General features: G+C 41.6%; 1 protein-coding gene across 3 annotated transcripts in view; it reads left to right on the forward strand.

Annotated features, from left to right (window-relative positions):
- Positions 1-15,912, forward strand: part of PRKDC (protein kinase, DNA-activated, catalytic subunit) — a gene marked incomplete at both ends in the record, with an annotated part of 201,911 nt that overhangs the window by 113,388 nt on the left and 72,611 nt on the right. For all 3 annotated transcript variants that reach the window (XM_080713685.1, XM_080713686.1, XM_080713687.1), the window contains 10 exons: positions 915-1,083; positions 2,496-2,561; positions 3,053-3,125; positions 6,321-6,469; positions 6,974-7,111; positions 7,320-7,439; positions 9,643-9,786; positions 11,712-11,863; positions 12,654-12,785; positions 14,920-15,031. In XM_080713685.1, coding sequence (XP_080569811.1) covers positions 915-1,083; positions 2,496-2,561; positions 3,053-3,125; positions 6,321-6,469; positions 6,974-7,111; positions 7,320-7,439; positions 9,643-9,786; positions 11,712-11,863; positions 12,654-12,785; positions 14,920-15,031 — 1,255 coding nt within the window. The remainder of the gene's footprint in view (positions 1-914; positions 1,084-2,495; positions 2,562-3,052; positions 3,126-6,320; positions 6,470-6,973; positions 7,112-7,319; positions 7,440-9,642; positions 9,787-11,711; positions 11,864-12,653; positions 12,786-14,919; positions 15,032-15,912) is intronic.

Here is a 15,912-nt window from a genome sequence, read left to right on the forward strand (position 1 = left end):
GCTGCCTCCCAGGACATGACATTGTGCAGTTGTTCCTTGTCCTCGGTGCTACTCTTCTCTTCTAGTCATGCCTGCATGTGTTTCTCAAGTATATATATGTATGTATGTGTTTTTTTTTTTTTTGCAGTACTGGGAATTGAACCCAGGGGCATGCTACCTCTGAGCTTACCCTAGTCCTTTTTTTTTTTTTTTTTTTGGTGGTACTGGGGGTTCCTGGATGCCCTTCTACCTCTGGGCTATACTCCCAGACCTATTTTTATATTTTTATTTGGAAACAGGGTCTCTAAAACCAGCGAGGCGGGCTACGAACCTGTGCGATCCTCCTGTTTCCACCTCCCAAGCGCAGGGATTACAAGCGTGCACCACCACTCCCGGCCTTGTATGTATGTATGTATGCATGCATGCATGCATGCATGCATATATGTGTATATGTACATATATGCATGTATATATTTATGCATATATACATATATGTGCATATTTATATATGCAAACTGGTGGTGTGCATTTGTGGTCCCAGCTATTCAGGAGAATGAGCAAGAGGATCTCTTGAGCCCAGTAATTCTAGGTTGGCCTGGGTAAAATAATCAATCTATGTCTCAGAAGACAAAAACCACAGAAATGCTTAGCTCAGATATTTTCTTTGAATTCTTTCAGCTTTGTAGGCTGGGTTAGTCTCTATTCTCCTTGCTTCCCTAGCTATTGATATGACATGTTGGACTTGTGCTATCAGATCCTGGTATGTGTCCTGCACCGGGAGATGGTGACACGCTCATCTTTATATCTTCAGTTTTGAGCACTGGCCTGGCACAAGCCTGGAGAGAAACTGAATTGAATCAGATCCCACTGCCCAGCACTGCTGTGCAGTGTTCTCTTGTAAGTGGATTCCTTTGTAACCTGGATCTGCTCTGCAGGTTGTGCCATGAGGCATTCACAGAGAATATGGCCGGGGAGAAGCAACTGCTGGAAAGGAGAAGGCTGTACCACTGCGCTGCATACAACTGTGCCATTTCTCTTATCTGTTGTGTCTTCAATGAAATAAAATTTTACCAAGGTTTTCTGTTTAGTGAAAAACCAGAAAAGGTAAGTCTCTCTAGGGGTGTGTACTGTTGCTGTCACTGTACGATTTCAAAAGGTAGATTAGATCTTTGCATGGTAGTGCATGCCTGTGATCCCAGTACTAGGGAGTCTGAGATAGGAGAATTGCAGGTTTGCAACCAGCCTCAGCAACTTAGTGAGGCCCTCTGCAGTTTAGTGAGACCATTTCAAAGTCAAATCAGGAGGTAGGATGCTCCTGGGTTCTATTACCAGTACTACAAATAAAAAATAAATAAATAAAACAGGGCAGAGAGTGTAGCTCACAGGTAGAAAGCCACTGGGTTCAATCACACACACACACACACACACACACACACACACACACACACACACACGTATACATATACCTTTTTTTAGGAATGGTGACACATACCTTAATCCTTGTACTTGGGAGGCTGAGATAGGAGGATTACATGTTTGAAGCCAGCTCAATTTAGTGAGGCTTGTAGCAACCTACTGAGACCCTGTTTCAAAAATAAAAAGGGCTGAAAAGCCAGGTGTGGTGGCATATGCTTGTAATCCCAGCGCTTGGGAGGCTGAGACAGGAGGATTGCACAGGTTCGAAGCCAGCCTCAGCTACTTAGTGAGGCTCTTAACAACTTAGTGAGACTCTGTTTCCAAATAAAATAGAAAATAGGTCTGGGAGTATAGCCCAGAGGTATATATGGGGTCCACCCCCATTACCTAAATAAATAAATAAATAAAATAAAATAAAATAAAAAGGGCTGGAGGTACAAATTGGAGGGTGAATGCCCCTATGTTTAATCCGCAGTCCCAATAAAAATAAAAAGGGCCGGGTATATAGCTGGGAAGTAACAGTAATTTATACTTTCTCCTGATGTCAAAGATATGGTATTTTCTTCCCACTTTTTTCTGGCAAGGTTATAGATGATTAATCTCTATTCATAGACTATTTTATAAAACTAGAGTTTTTGTTTACTTTTAATTTTTCAAATGCATTTCTTTTTTACATAAACATTAATTACCATTAAATTATCATTTTAGCCCATTATCTGCAAATGTATGTATTGTCTCTTGTGACATTTAATTTGCTGATTTTAAAGCAGAAACACTAGCTACAAGTGTCTTGCAATATTTTTACCAACAAAGTTTAAGTAAAGACTTAATGAAAGTAACTTAGTGTGATTTTATTATTATTTTGAGATTTTGGTTGTCTAAAGCTTCAATGTAAAAAATGTTCATTGTTTAAGGGAAAAGATCTTTCAATAAAAAATACCAACAAGAAAAAAAAGATTTTTTGAGGGGGGGTTCTGCATAGACACATTTTAAAGTTGAAGTGCTTCTCCATAATTTACTGGGTAGAATTCTATAATCGTATCAGTAGTTAGGATCTCCACCACTCAGATATTTTTATATGATTTCTTTTTCATTTATAGAACTTGCTTATTTTTGAAAATCTGATAGATCTGAAGCGCTTATATACATTTCCTGTAGAAGTTGAGGTGAGTGAAATTTTCAGTTTTGTTTCTCTGTTAAAAAGAATTCATCACAAGAGGCCGGGAGGGTCACAGGTTCGAAGCCAACATGAGAGAACCTCTTTCAGCTGAAAATAAAGTAGGGCTGTGGTATATCTCAGAGGTAGAATGCTCCTGGATTCCATCCCCCAAATCACAAAAACCAACTTACCATGAACTGAGCATGCTGGCTCACACCTATAATCCCAGCTGGGCAAGTTAGTGAGACGCTCTTTCAAAATTAACAAAGGGTTGGGGCTGTAGCTCAGTGGTAGAATACTCCGTGATTCAGTCCCCAGTAACACACACACATACACCACACACAACTTTCTCCCTCCTTCTCCCACCCCGCCGTCTCTTCTATAGTAATTTGTGATTTTTTAACTAGTAATTTAAGGGTTTGCCAGATTATTAATAAAATAGAGAAAGTCACTGTGACTATAAAACATTTTGTATGATGTACTTGTTTTGCCTAGCAGGTTCCTGTGGAACGAAAGAAGAAGTATATTGAAATTAGGAAAGAAGCCAGGGAGGCAGCTAATGGAGATTCAGGTAGGATATTGTAAAAATGATTATAAAGCTGCTTATTAGAAACCAATTATTGGTGTTTATTTATGTAAACAAAAATATTTTTAAAACTTCAAACCATTGGAATTGAGTTTATTTATTTATTTATTGCTTTTAAGCGGCAACTAGAATTATATTTTGAAAGAAATGTATTTAGCTGAACTTAAATACATTAAAAGGTGTCACTGTAGTTGGGTATGGTGGTGCACACTTGAAATCCCAGCATTCGGGAAGCTGAGACCGGAGGATTGTGGTTTGCAGACAGCCTCAGCTACTTAGGCCTCTGCAACTTAGTGAGACCCTGTTTTAAAATATAGAATAAAAAATAGGGTAGGGAATGTAGGTCAGCAGTAGAATGCTCCTGGGTTCCATCCCCAGACCCCCCCCCCACACACACACAAAAGGTCCTAACCGTGGCCATATGAGTCATGATGGACTTAATGTTTTCTTATTTTAATATGGATTACATTAACATATATTGTTGAAGTTATAACAGTGCTGTAGGCTCTTTTCCTTGATTCAAATTTGAATTAGGAAATTAAAACTAATAGCTTGGTTGCAGCTTAAAAAAATATTTATTACAAAGGCAGTAGGAAATAGAAAGGGAGAGAAGAGCAGTATGCCTGGAAGACACAATGGAGAGCCTGAAAATGGAACTCTCCCCCTCTCAGACCCTGGCCCTTAGATATAGTTTTCTTATTGGTATGTTCTTAATGGCATTACCAAAACAACTGGCTAATAACTTATTTCTTAGGCAGGTGGTCCTTTCTTTTCTCCAGACAGTACACTTACTAAGTACAGGGGTTATTAATCTATCTTTTTCTACCTCTGTTGTATAGGGGTATATTGGTTGCCTATCAATTATGGGTGCTTTGTAACACATGGAGTTTACATTCCACATACCAAGGCTGGGTCACAAAAAAGAGAGGAAATCACAGGCACTAATTGTAGCTAGTGCAGCTGTGTGTCATCTCTAAGAGCACACAGTTCTTGCTACCTTTATGGCTTTAAAATGTTTCAGGCGAGGCGGGCGTGGTGGCGCACGCTTGTAATCCCCGCACTTAGGAGGCGGAAACAGGAGGATCTCGCAGGTTCGTAGCCAGCCTCACTGGCTTAAGAGACCCTGTTTCCAAATAAAAATATAAAAATGGGTCTGGGAGTGTAGCCCAGAGGTAGAAGGAACCCCAGTACCACCAGAAAATAAAAAAATGTCCCAGGCAGAGTCACTGTGATTTTAGGGCTTTTAATTGTTTTTATATATTTTTAGAGCTTAATACTTTGGTTGCCTCTACATTCTCACTACGAGTTTATATCAAGGCAAAAGGGAGGGGAAAGAAATTTCTGAAGTGTAACAGGCAGAGCTGTGTTTTTCCCTGCCTGAGTGCCTGTGTAGCATTCAGGCTCTGACTGCCTTTTACATTTTTATTGGAAATCAATACCGAAGCAGTTTTCCAATACCAGCACATACATGATATGTATCATGTACATATTACGTATTATGTTTTATTTGCATTTGGAATCTATATTAGAGTACAAAGAGACTGCCGTGTCCTGGAGGACAGAGCCTCCGGTGGCAGTGCCCCTGCCACCTGCTCTCCTGTTGCCCCCTTCCCACCTGCTGCCTCCCTCAGCAGGGCCCCTTATGCACCTCCTGGTGCTGGGCTTGCTTCTGCTAGGACCTTTGTGCTTGCTGTGCCCTCTCATATCCTGAGCCCCAAATATCAGTGTGCGCTTCAAGGCATTTAGTTTAATGTCAACCTTTGAAAGAGGCTCTCTCTGGCCTCCACGTTTAAATTTAACTCACTATCTCAATATGTGATCCTCATTTTGTTTGTTTGCTGTATTTTTCTTTATAGCTTTAATTACTGTTTTCCAATTTCAGTATAATCTTTAGAACAGTTTTGTAAATCTTGTATGTATTTTGGACTAGCTATTTTTTTGTAGTATTTCTTCCCACATTTATGTTAGACTTAATGGGCAAAATGTACGTCATCAAAAATTTTAAATCCAAAGGCATTTTTATTATAAATTTAACCCAGTTTAACTTCATTTCTCTGTCTATAACAATAGCGAAGAGAGTGAAGGCAGGTCTTTTTTTTCCCCATTTATTTTTTGCTTTGTTATTTTGAACAATGGGCTAAGAATAACAGAGTTGGTGAAAGCCTTACTTAAGCTTTAAGCTGGGCACGGTGGTACACGCCACTGTAATTTCAGTACTTGGGAGGCTGAGACAGGAGGATCACAGCTTTGAGGCCAACCTTGGCAACATAGCAAGACTCTCAGCAACCTGGAGAGACCTGTTTCAAAACAAGAAATAAAGCCGGCATGGTGGTACACATTTGTAATCCCAGTACTTGGGAGGCTGAGACAGGAGGATTGGGGTTCACAGCCTCAGCTACTTAGTGAGGACCTCCACAATTTAGTAAGACCCTCTTTGAAAATAAAGAATGAAAAAATTGGGCTGGGGGTGTAGATCAGAGGTAGAATGCCCCTGGGCTCAATCCCCAGTACCACAAAAATAAAAAATAAAAAGCCGGGCATGTTGGCACACACTTGTAATCCCAGCATTCAGGATGCTGAGACAGGAGGATCACAGTTTGAGGACAGCCTCAGTTACTTAGTGAGGCCCTTTGCAAATCAGTGGGACCCTGTTTCAAAATTAAGAATAAGAAATAGGGCTGGGGGTATAGCTTGGAGGTAGAATGCCCCTGGGTTCCATCCCCAGACCCGCTAAACAAACAAACAAACATTTTTTAAAAGGGCTAGAGGTGTAGCTCAGAGGTAGAGTGCTCCTGGGTTCAATCTCTAGTACTACAAAAAATTTAAAAAAAAAAAAAGAAAAGAAAAATGCATGCTCTCGTTTACTGTCATTTGAGCTTGGAGAAATGCCTTTTGTGTGTGTGTGTGTGTGTGTGTGTGTGTGTGTGTGTGTGTGTGGTGCTGGGGATCAAACCCATGGGCATTAGCTATACCTACAACTCAATTTTAATGTTCTTTATTTTGAAGCAGTGTTTCTCTAAGTTGTGGAGGACCTCACTATTTAGCTGAGGCTGGCCACAAATCCAGCTCCTCCTGTCTTAGCCTCCCAAGTACTGGGATTACAAGCATGTGCCATCATGCCCAGCTTGAGAAATGCATTTCTTGCTGATTATGTTTATATATACTCTTTTTTAATTTCAGATGGTCCTCATTATATGTCTTCCTTATCGTATTTGGCAGACAGCAGCCTGATGGAGGAAATGAGTCAATTTGATTTTTCCACTGGAGTCCAGAGCTATTCATACAGCTCCCAAGACCTTAAATCCACCACTGGCCATTTTCAGAGACGGGTGATCACCTCTCACATATTAAAAGAATACACGTTTGTAAAGAAAGGGAACCACAGTCATCCCCTTCATTATTATCAGAAGCCACTTTTCTATTGTCCTTGGGGACTATTGCAATTTGGAGAATTTCCAAGCTCTAAGCCCCAGCCTTTCTTCCTGTAGACTCAGAATAGGAAGGAGGTCAGAAGGCCAGGGAGTGTGGTGGCGATGCTGCAGGGACAGGGTTTTAGGCTGAAGGCAGCAAAGGACACTGAGCTGAGCTGCAACTCTAGGAGACTGGGCAGAACGAATCTGCGGGGAGGATGTGCCTGGAATGTAAGGCAAGCATGAGGGAGGTCCTGTTGACTTTTTAGTTGTTTAATAAGAAAATATAACAGGTGCATTTGATATTATTACCAAATTATCATTATTTCCTTAGTGTTGCATGATGTTGCCAAGAAATAAGTAACACATGTCACTAACACTGAATGGGTCTCTTTGTATCAGTGGATTCTTTCCTTTCCATAGGAACGTCAAGACCTCAAGGTCCAAGATGACATCCTGGAGTTAGAGATGGACGAGCTTAACCAGCATGAGTGTATGGCGACTATGACAGCCCTGATCAAGCACATACAGAGAAATATGACCCCAGCCAGAGGAGAAGAGGTTTTTCTTCCAATCTTACATTGTCTCAGTTAACACTATTAATGGCATTGTATTGAGAGTTAACATTAATATTGAAAATTAAAGCTTCATATCAAATAAGCATGATTTTCTTTGCTCTTCATGTCTTAGTTTGTCATTATGTCCTTATAATATCAAAATGGGAGGTTTTTATTCAAACCTTTCAATGTAATACTGTGTTTTATTTTAGGGTTCTGTGCCAAAAGATCTTCCTCCTTGGATGAAATTTCTTCTTGACAAAGTAGGAAATCCATCTGTATCATTAAATATTCGTCTCTTCTTAGCCAAGCTTGTTATTAATACAGAAGAGGTAAATAATGTATTATTTCTTTAACAGTGCTTTGCAGTTCTCTGCATTTACTTAATACCACAATGCAGGGTACTTTACAAAGTCAACGCCTAACATTTTTGTTAAACTAGCAGATCATATGTACTCTTTTTTTTTTTGGTGGTACTGGTAATGGAACCCAGGGGGATTCTACCTTCGAGCTACACCCTCAGCCTAATATTTTATTCTTTATGTTGAAGCAGGGTCTCACTGAGTTGCAAAGGGCCTCACTAAGTAGCTGAGGCTGTCCACTAGCTGCAGTCCTCTTGTCTCAGCCTCCCAAATGCTGGGATTACAAGTGTATGCTACCACATCCAGTTTATTTACTCATTTATTTGAACATTGTTTTATTATGCATGTAAATTAACCTCTAGTGACCTAGAAATGGGCTTTTATAAAGTCCTTGACAATTTTTTTAAGGTTGCCGACCGTCTTTGTTCATAATAGCAAAAAATGGATGAAAATATTCCTGTTGACTTTATGTGAACGTAGGTGACTTTCTCCTAGGCAGTTGCTTGGACAGCTCACTGTGACCAGTGGGAGACGGGTGGGCTTTGCTAAGGCCTGAAGCTTTGTGAGCCGCCCTGTGGACGCTTGCACTCTGTGTAGCATAGTAGGAGCCTCAGAAGCAGAAGTGGCTCTGTAGAGAGCCCATGTCTATGCTGACATTAGCTACCACAGGTGTCCAGGAGCAAGTGACCTGGGCAGGTCCACTGGGCCTGGCTCATTTGTGGGCAAGTAATAGGGTGCCACTGAAGGGCACTAAGTTGAAGGTCGACATGAACCACTTTGCCCAATAGAAAAATCTCTCTGGGCACTCTGCAAAAATAGGCCAGAGAACTGGCTGGGTCTGTATCTTTCTTGGAGTCTCTTTAGCAGCCTGGCTACTGATACTGCTGTCAGGAGGTAACAGTGAGGCTTAAACATGGACTCTGAAACCACAAATCTGAGACCTGGGTGTCCGTAGCTTCTAGTCAAGGCTCCTCCCTGCTGGTGTTGTGGGCTTTCTGGCATGTGGTTGTGTTTCTGTATTTATATGGTCTTCCCCCATACCTCTGTTTTTATGTTCAAATTCTTTTTTATAAAGATACCAGGATGCTGACTTAGATCTCACCCTAATGACCTAACTTGAACTCCAAATGAGCTCACATTCTGAGACTCTATGTGGTAGAAAACAGCTCCTCGAGGGATATAGCTCAACCCATAACACTTGGAGTCACACCTGACTTCTAAGTGACTTGATGCTGCCACAAAGGAAGCAAACTTTTTTGGGTGATTTCTTAGTGGGCCTAGGCTGGGCTGTGGGGGTGGCAAGGAAGCATGCTGCACTGCTTTTGCACACATGGGTGTGAACTGTCTCTGAGACATCCTTGGGGGATATCTGTGGGGCTGTGTGTGCCTCTGGAGCCTGGAACAGCCAGGGTCGTGGTTCCCAAAAGAAGGTACCTTAGGTAGTTCTTGTTCTATGGAAGGAAACAGTAGAACTGACATTTACATTCAGTTTTAACCTTCACTATAGTTAATAGCATAGTAAGGAGGTTTGTATAGATAACTTTATAAATAAGACTATAGACACACCTGGAGTGTGCCCAGGTTTTTTGTTTCTGCAGGTATATGACCACGCAGATTACTTTATGAGATTAGATGAGAAATCCCCAAGGAAATATATTTGAAAAAGAAAAGTTGGAAAGGTTAAGAAGGTAGACAGCTTGGATTATCATCTTCAGTCTTTTTTTCTATCAGAGTGGAATAGTATTCTGCCACTATTCCCAACATAAATTAAATGGAATTTAGTATACGGATACATTTTATTTAGACTCCAGAGATCTTAAATTTTTATAACAGAATGACTTCTAACATAGGAAATAAAAAATGGAGGCATATAATCTTTATTTTTTTCTATGTATTATACATTTATATATACATTTACATTTATATATATTACATATATATATGTATTATACATTTATATATATAATATATATATTTATATATTTCTATGTATTATACATTTATATATAGTAACAGCTCAATTTTTTATAGCTGTATATTATTTAGTCTAATCTAATTAAATGGAGGGAATGTTGAAATGTTTATGTGTTTTAGCTGATGGAAGATCCATTCCTGTATTGATAGTTTGATTAAAGACAGTTCTTGTATCTCTGACTCTTCCGTCCTGTAACAGGTCTTTCGTCCATATGCGAAGTCCTGGCTGGGCCCCTTGCTGCAGCTGGCCGTGTCTGAGCACCACGGAGGAGAGGGCATTCACTATATGGTGGTGGAGATCGTTGCTACAGTTCTCTCCTGGACAGGCGTGGCCACCCCTGTTGTAAGGAATGAAGCACATGTTATTCCCCATTATTATTCTTTGCTGCTATTTAAAGAATATGTGGAGGCCGGGCATGGTGGTGCACACTTGTAATCCCAGCATTTAAGAGGCTGAGACAGGAGGATTGCAGTTCATGGACAGCCTCAGCTACTTAGTGAGGCCTTTTGCAACTCAGTGAGACCCTCTTTCAAAAAAAGAATATCCATCTCCAGTACTGCAAAAGAAAAAAGAAATAAAGAGCATGTGGAAGATAGTTCATGCTCTTTTTTATTTTTATTTTTATGCAGTACTGGGGATCAAACCCAGAGTCATGGTACCCTGAACTACATTTGAACCCAGGGGTATCCTACCTGTAAGTTATACCACCAGCCCTATTTTTTTTTTTTTTTTTTTTTTTGGTGGTACTGGGGTTCCTGGAAGCCCTTCTATCTCCGGGCTACACTCCCAGACCTATTTTACACTTTTTTATTTGGAAACAGGGTCTCTTAAGCCAGCATGGTTGGCTTCAAACCTGCGTGATCCTCCTGTCTCTGCCTCCCAAGTGTGGGGATTATAAGCGTGTGTCACCACGCCCGGCTACCAGCCCTATTTTTTATTCTTTATTTTGAAACAGGGTCTCACTGAGTTGGAAAGGGTCTCATTAAGTAGCTGAGGTTGTCTGTGAACTGCGATCCTCCTGTCTCAGCCTCCCAAATGCTGGGATTATAAGTGTACACCACTATGCTTCCCATTGTTATTTTTTATTTTGAGACAGTGCCTTGCTAAGTAGCCGAGGCTTGACTCTAACTTGCGATCTTTCTGCCCTAGCCTCCTGTGGCTGGGATTTGGGCAGGTGCTCCTGTGGCAAATCCTGCTGTTGTTCCTAAGCCAGCATGGCAGTAGCTGTCACTGCGTGCTTCTGCTTCTGTGCCACCCGGCCTCAGGCGGCTCTGCTTTCACTGTCTTGGTTTTGGTCATCCCTCTGACCATGCTTTCAGTACTGAGCTGTCAGGTGTTTGTTTTGTTTGTCACTGTTACTTGCCAGCAACTTGGATGCTAGATATTAGATTTACTAAAATTGTGTGTAAAATAAACATCAGTAGATCCCGAGTGTGAGGGTCCAAGAATCCCTGGATTTTTTTGTTATTTTCTTGCCAGTATTGACTACTGTCTGTAATGGTATAGATGGATGTGTGCTACTGTATATCTGGAACAGACATTGGCCTTTGTTTTACTTTCCCCAAGGAGCAATGGTGGCCAGGGTTCAGTTGGCTCAGCACTGTCGAGAGCCCTGAACTAAAGCTCCAGCAGGCTGATAAATTCTGAGGTTGAATGGGAAGAGCCAGTGGCAGGGAGGACTGTGTCAAGAGTCAAAGGTCACTAAGTCAGCATAGGGCAAGTTTGCCTTTTTTACCCTTCTGCTCTATAAAGTGGTCTCAGCAGAGCCCTCTGGAGAGGACCTCTCTCTGGGCCTCAGACAATATGACCTAGGAATCAGGTTTGGGTCTTGAGTGCAAGAATACAAATGGCATGGTGGCCGGAGTCTGCATCCCTGACTGTAGCTCCCTGAAGCACATGGGCTCTGCCCTTCTCTGTGCAGAGACAGCTACGCCCCTGGTAGATCACACAGTCTAATCAGGAGCTGTGCCCTCAGCAAATACTACCTTGTAGAAATACTTTGCTTCATTCTTTTTTCTTTTTGTACTGGGGATTGAACTCAGGAGTGTTCTACCATTAAGCTACACCCCCATCTCTTATTTTTCATTTTGAAACATAGTCTCACTAAATTACCATGTGCTGGCCTGTAATCCCTCCTGTGTTAGCCTCCCAAGTACTGGGATTACAGGTGTGGCCACCTTCTCCAACTGTAAAAGTGGACTTTTGAATTAATTGCTTTTCCAGAATGAAATGCTACATATTAATACAGAATTTCTTTATGTTTTCAGGGGGCCCCTAAAGATGAAGTATTAGCAAATCGATTGCTTTATTTTCTAATGAAACATGTCTTCCATCCAAAGAGAGCTGTGTTCAGACACAACCTTGAAATTATCAAAATCCTTGTGGAGTGCTGGAAGGATTGTTTGTCCATCCCATATAGGTATACTTTTACTAGCTTTGCAATATATTTTTAGAAATTTTGGTTAAAGTGTAGTATGTTAGCACTGTTGGTGGAATGAAATATAATTATATGAAATGATAGGAGGAAGACCATAATTCTAAATAGAGTGTACTTAACAAGGTATAATTTGCTATGATAAACTCACAGCCTCCAATGTTTGACATGAGAAATGCTCTGGGGCTGGGTGTTCCTTCTGTCCCTTAGCTCATCTCTGGCTTTATCCCCACATGGGAAGCTGGGGTATGCCCTGCTGTGCACCGTTCCAACCCAGTACTGGCCTGTAGCCTTTTGTTGGACTTGTTTTAGCACAACCTGAGGCATATACATATTATGATACTGCCCATGCTACAAGCTAGAACAGCCCGAGTGTACTCAAGGTGGTGTTAGCAAGAAAGGGCCTTGGATGTGGGGGAGAGACAAAGGGTTCCAAAAAGTTGAAAGTTAGCTTTAGAAAAAGCTGTATTTGTCTTCCTGCTTCTCATTTCTCTGTATTAGAAGCTCTGTCTTAAATGAAGGGGATGCAAAGGGGGAAGAGGGCAATACTCTAATGTACATTATGTACATTCACAAACATCAAAGTCAATCACTAAGCCAAACATGAGAAGGAGAAAGGGGGAAGGAAATGGCATGAGAATTGGGTAAGGGCTCACTGAGTGAAGTGAGGTGTGGATGTATCTCCTCCACCATCTTGTACTCTATTAAGATGTATGACCACAGTGCACCAATAATTTAAAAAAGCCCTGTCTTATCTCTTATGCTTATGTTGCAGGCTAATATATGAAAAGTTTTCCAGTCAAGACTCTGATTCTAAAGACAACTCTATAGGGATCCAGTTATTAGGGATTGTCATAGCCAATAACTTGCCTCCCTATGACCCCAGTTGTGGCATAGAAAGTGTTACGTAAGTATCCCAGTTTCTGTTTGATTCTTTTTTAGGTTAAGGTCTACCTGGATTAGTTTAGCAGGGAGCACAGTTTGATTTTGATACATTCAGAACCAGAAACCATTGTAAAGACTATTTCTGTCTAAAATCAGAAGGTTGGGTTTAGAGGTCGTTTGGGAGAAGAACTGTATCTGGAATGAATGAGAAATGTAAATGACTGCAATGTTTTCATGTATGTGTCAGCAAGTAAGAGCTATTAGATATTTTCTTATTTTCAGAACTTTCCCTCCCCAGTACTGGGAATTGATCCAGGTTTGCTCCACCCCAAGTGACATTTCTAGCCCTGCTCTACTTTTTGTGAGCAAGGGTCAAGCAACGTTACTAAGGTTACCTCTGTACTTTTAACCTTCCTGACTTAGGCTCTGGGGAACTGGGATTTAGGTATGTGCCACCATGCCCAGCATGTTTTTAACATTTATCCCTGAATGTTACACAGGCTGAGCTGGGTGTGGTAGCATACAGGTCTGATTCCAGTACTTGAGAGGCTGAGACAAGAGGGTCTCAGGTTTGAGGCCAGCCTCAGCAATTTAGCAAGACCCTGTTTCAGAATAAAAACTAAAAAGGGCTGAAAGTGTAGCTTGGAGGTAGAACACCCCTGGGTTTAACCCTCCCCCCATCAAAAAAAAAAAAAAAAAGAATATACATGGGCATGCGTGAGAAGTTAACCCAGGGTGCTGGATGTGAGGAGGAGGCCCTCGTTCTTTCTGAGCTCATTTCCTTCCACTCTTTTCTGCTCTGCCCCGGCCCTTGTCCTGCCTCATAGACTGTGATCACTTTTTTGGGCTGTGGAAGTCGTAATGTGAAGAGGGCCATGACTTTAGTAAGATAGTTTTAGAACACCACAGAAAGGTACTTCCTTGTCTTACTCTCCTGTGTGCGTGTGTGTGTGTGTGTGTGTGTGTGTGTGTGTGTGTACGATTAAGGAATGAACGAAGGGGTGTTTTACCTCCCAGCTCTACCCCTGCCCTTTTTATGTTTTATTTTAAGATAGGTTCCCACTAAGTTACTGAGATTCTTGCAAAGTTGCTCAGTTGGGATGCAAACCTGCGATCCTCCTGTCTCAGTCTCCCAAGTACTGGGATTACAGGTGTGTTCCACTGCACTATTTAGGATTTTTTTAAGTTGATGTCACACCATGGTCAATCTGTAGTCTTCTGCTGTGCCCTCCTGGCCCCCACATTCCTGGGGAGTTTCAGTTACTTTGGTTGGTTCTCTGTCAATCATCCCAGACCAGTTGCAACAGCTGCTGGTGCTATAGACAGCACATGACCTAAAGGCCGAGGTGGCAAACAGCTCAGCATGGTGGGAACTTGCTCACTTTTAGACACTTGCTGTCATCAGTGCAGAGCTAGAACTGGACTCAGGCTCCTGTGTGCTGGGCCCACACTCTTCCACTGGACTGCTGCACGTTAGTTTGAGCTATGGCTTCCTCATCAAGAGCAGCCTCACAGTCTTTGATGGCCAACAGTTCATGGATTGCTCCTTGCACAGAGATCGAGCCTCCCATTCTCTTCATTGTTTTCGCCTACTTGTCGTGGCAGGTAGCTTTTGAAAGGGAGTCGGGTTGCCAGACACTGAGACACACATCCGTGATCCCAGTACTTAGGAGGCTGAGATAGGAGGATTACAGGCTCAAAGCCAGCCTCAGAAATTTAGTGAGGCCCTTAGCTACTTAATGAGGCCCTGTTTCAAAATAAAGAATAAAAGTAGGGCTGGGGTGTGACTCATAGGTAGAACACCCTGGGTTAAATCCCCAGTTCCATTAAAAAGAAAACAGAAGGGGAGTCAGTGCTTCCTGTGCGGAGGGTGGCTGTCTACATTGCTGCTGTTTCCTGTGATGTCCAGCAGTGGGCTGTGCTCTGATCAGAATCTTTCTGTGGTTGGGCAGTGGACTTGCCCATGCCCTTCTATTTAAGATGTCAGAGCCCTTAAAAGCATATTTAGACACATACACATTTGGCATTTGCCATCATATGTTTGTATTTTCTCAGTTTATGCTATTAATATGACATCAGGAGGAGAATTGTGATATTTTATGTCAAACATCAGAATGGATTATTTTATGCACGTTTATTTTCTGTGTTTGCTATAGGTACTTTAGCGCTTTGGTCAATAACATGTCCTTTGTAAAATATAAAGAGGTATATGCAGCAGCAGCAGAAGTTCTGGGATTTATTCTTCAGTACATTACTGAGAGGAAAAATGTGAGTGTTGCACAATTCTAAATAAGTGCTTTCTTTGCAATTTTAATGATACATGTCTTTACTATATGGTTTGTAACATGCAGGGCATCAGTATCTATTAATTTTTCAGACTTACTCCTACTGTATACCAAATAAAATGCACAGTTTTTTAGAGAAGACATGATTTATTAATAGACAATTGACTTTTCATTGTAAAAGTCAAAATGAGAGTAGTTAGCAAGCTTTTTTCCTCTGAGCTTGGTCTCAGGAAATCATACTGGTAGAGAGCCACTGTGGTTAGAGCCAAGTGATCCTCAAAACCCCTTTCCTAGTGTTTAAATTAATAAAGCTGTTGTTTAGGAGTGGGCACTTTTTTGAGCCAGGTGTGGTGGTGCACGCTTGTAATCCCAGCATTCAGGAGGCTGAAACAGGAGGATTGTGGTTCGTGGACAGCCTCAGCTACTTAGGCCCTTTTGTAACTGAGCAAGACCCTATTTCAAAATAAAGAATAAAAAATAGGTCTGGGGGTGTAGCTCGGAGGTAGAATGTCCCTGGGTTCCATCCCCAGTAACACACACACACACACACACACACACACACACACACACAAGTGGGCACTTTTTTTGGTCTTTTGTGGTATTGAGAATTGAACTCTAGGGCATTCTACCTCTACAGTATACCCCCAGATCTTAGTTATTTTATCCTTTGGAAACAAGATCTCGCTAGGTTGCTAAGATTCTTGCTAAGTTGCTGAGGATAGATAGCCTTGAACCTGACATCCTCCTGTCTCAGTCTCCCAAGTACTGGGATTACAGGTAGGCGCCACCATGCCTAGCCAGGAGTGAGCACTCTCAGAGAACCTTTCTAAGTTTAATATGCCTACTTTACAAGATTTGAGAAGG

This window comes from Muscardinus avellanarius (genome assembly GCF_963383645.1).
Source record: "Muscardinus avellanarius genome assembly, chromosome: 1".
In the NCBI taxonomy this organism is placed as follows: domain Eukaryota; kingdom Metazoa; phylum Chordata; class Mammalia; order Rodentia; family Gliridae; genus Muscardinus; species Muscardinus avellanarius.